The following is a 1796-nucleotide window of genomic DNA, read 5'->3' on the forward strand; positions in this document are numbered from 1 at the left end:
CTCTGCCATATTCTGACACACACACACACACACAGACATGTGTGTGTGGGAATATGTGTATGTATATGTATATGTATAACGTGTAATTTCTTCTCGATCTTTAAAGGTGTTATATTTGAACTACGTAATGAGTTGCCGGGTGAAAAAAGCTTACAATTGGATAGAAAAAAGACTGAAACGCTGCGAAATGGAATCGACGCCATTCAACGCCCGGTATTCTGTCGATGAAAGGAAATTCTATGGTGTAGATTCATCGAACATCCAAACGAAAAGTCCTACAATAAGATGTCACCTCACAAGTTCGATGCTGAGTCAATATAGCGATTGTTCGGTATTTTTCAGCAAAGATGAGACAAATCTGAGTAAAAGCCTATATTCAAACTCTAGCGTATATCTCCAGCTAAATGGCTTGGGTGTCCCCAAGATGAACGGTAGATTATCAGCGAGCCACCATTCGGCGATGAACCCTACATACATGCATGAGCTTGAAGATTCTGGCACTTCATGGACCCTGCAAACAATACATAATATGGGTCCCAATGACGTCAGTGTTCATTTTAACCCGGAAGTAGAAAGGATACCTATTAATACCATCAGTGGAAATTTAATAAAGGATACCGAAGTGAACATGAAGTCGACGTTCCTTCCGAATCCCGAAGAATTCGACAACCGGACCTATATCCTAGCAACGGATTCCGACATGAAGTTCAATGATGAGGCTGTGTTTGATTTACTGAACACTTGTAATGGCGATCTTCGCCTCGGTGGTGCTTGTGGCCGGACACATCCCATCGGCGAGAGGAATCACCCACTTGTATGGTTCCAAATGTTTGAATATATCAAAGGTTGGTTTTTCTTTTTCGCTAATGTTGTTTAATAAATAACACTTGATATTTTGTATAAATAATCGATAGAAATATTTACACGAATATGTATGTATGTATGTATGTATGTATGTATGTATGTATGTATGTATGTATCCAAATAGGGTGGTAGATAGGGAGATAAGTCTATGTGTATGTGTTAGGTTAGCCTTCCTCTGAAATGCACCTTGTGTGATTGTTTAAATTAATTTTAGCCAAGCGCGATATATTTCCGACACCAGTAAATAAAATTTACGTTTTTCTAGTTTTGCTAAATCCTGAATGACAATCATGTATGTAAGTACTTGAGTCAATGACTGCCAATATTAAAAATCAGATAGATGATATATCAAAGTGTAACCAATCTCTCTTACCCTACTGAATCGTTAGTACATCTCTGAAGACGTCCTCTATGTAAAATGCAAGTGAATTACACCCGGCTTATCTATATTCAGATTTTCTGTTTAGAATGTCGCAGATACAAGTATAAATAGGAATGAAATGTATATGTAGTCTGGAAAATCGGCCGAAAACGAGCCTATAGCCATTCTACACGGTTTATAGCTTGGACATGCATGTTTTTGCTCATTATATAACACACAGAGATACACACAAATATACACGCCCAACACACACTCACAAACACGTGTGTTCGTGTGTGTTAGGTAATGAAGAAAAAAGAAGAGAAAACGAGAGGGACAACTTTTAACAAAGATATAATTAGTTTAACGCTTAAAAAGAATGAAAATGTCTTTTACGTTTCGGATGCAAGTCGTTCATTAGGAAAAAGCGACAGAAAATGGGACGAATAGATGAGGAGGAGGAAAGGTGATGGGATAGAAAGAAACGAAAGAAAAAAGAGTATATATATATGTGTGTGTGTGTGTGTGTGTGTGTGTGTGTGTGTGTGTGTGTGTGTGTGTGTGTGTGTGT

The 1796-nt window shown here is 38.0% G+C and overlaps 1 protein-coding gene across 1 annotated transcript in view; it reads left to right on the forward strand.

Annotated features, from left to right (window-relative positions):
• The window catches only part of LOC106880902 (chitin synthase chs-2-like), a gene marked incomplete at its 5' end in the record, with an annotated part of 18478 nt that overhangs the window by 4059 nt on the left and 12623 nt on the right, over nucleotides 1-1796 (forward strand). Inside the window, one exon of the mRNA XM_052978283.1 lies at nucleotides 107-845. Within this exon, the coding sequence (XP_052834243.1) occupies nucleotides 107-845 (739 nt within the window). The remainder of the gene's footprint in view (nucleotides 1-106; nucleotides 846-1796) is intronic.

The sequence above is a fragment of the Octopus bimaculoides genome, unplaced genomic scaffold, assembly GCF_001194135.2.
Source record: "Octopus bimaculoides isolate UCB-OBI-ISO-001 unplaced genomic scaffold, ASM119413v2 Scaffold_139088, whole genome shotgun sequence".
NCBI classification, from domain to species: domain Eukaryota; kingdom Metazoa; phylum Mollusca; class Cephalopoda; order Octopoda; family Octopodidae; genus Octopus; species Octopus bimaculoides.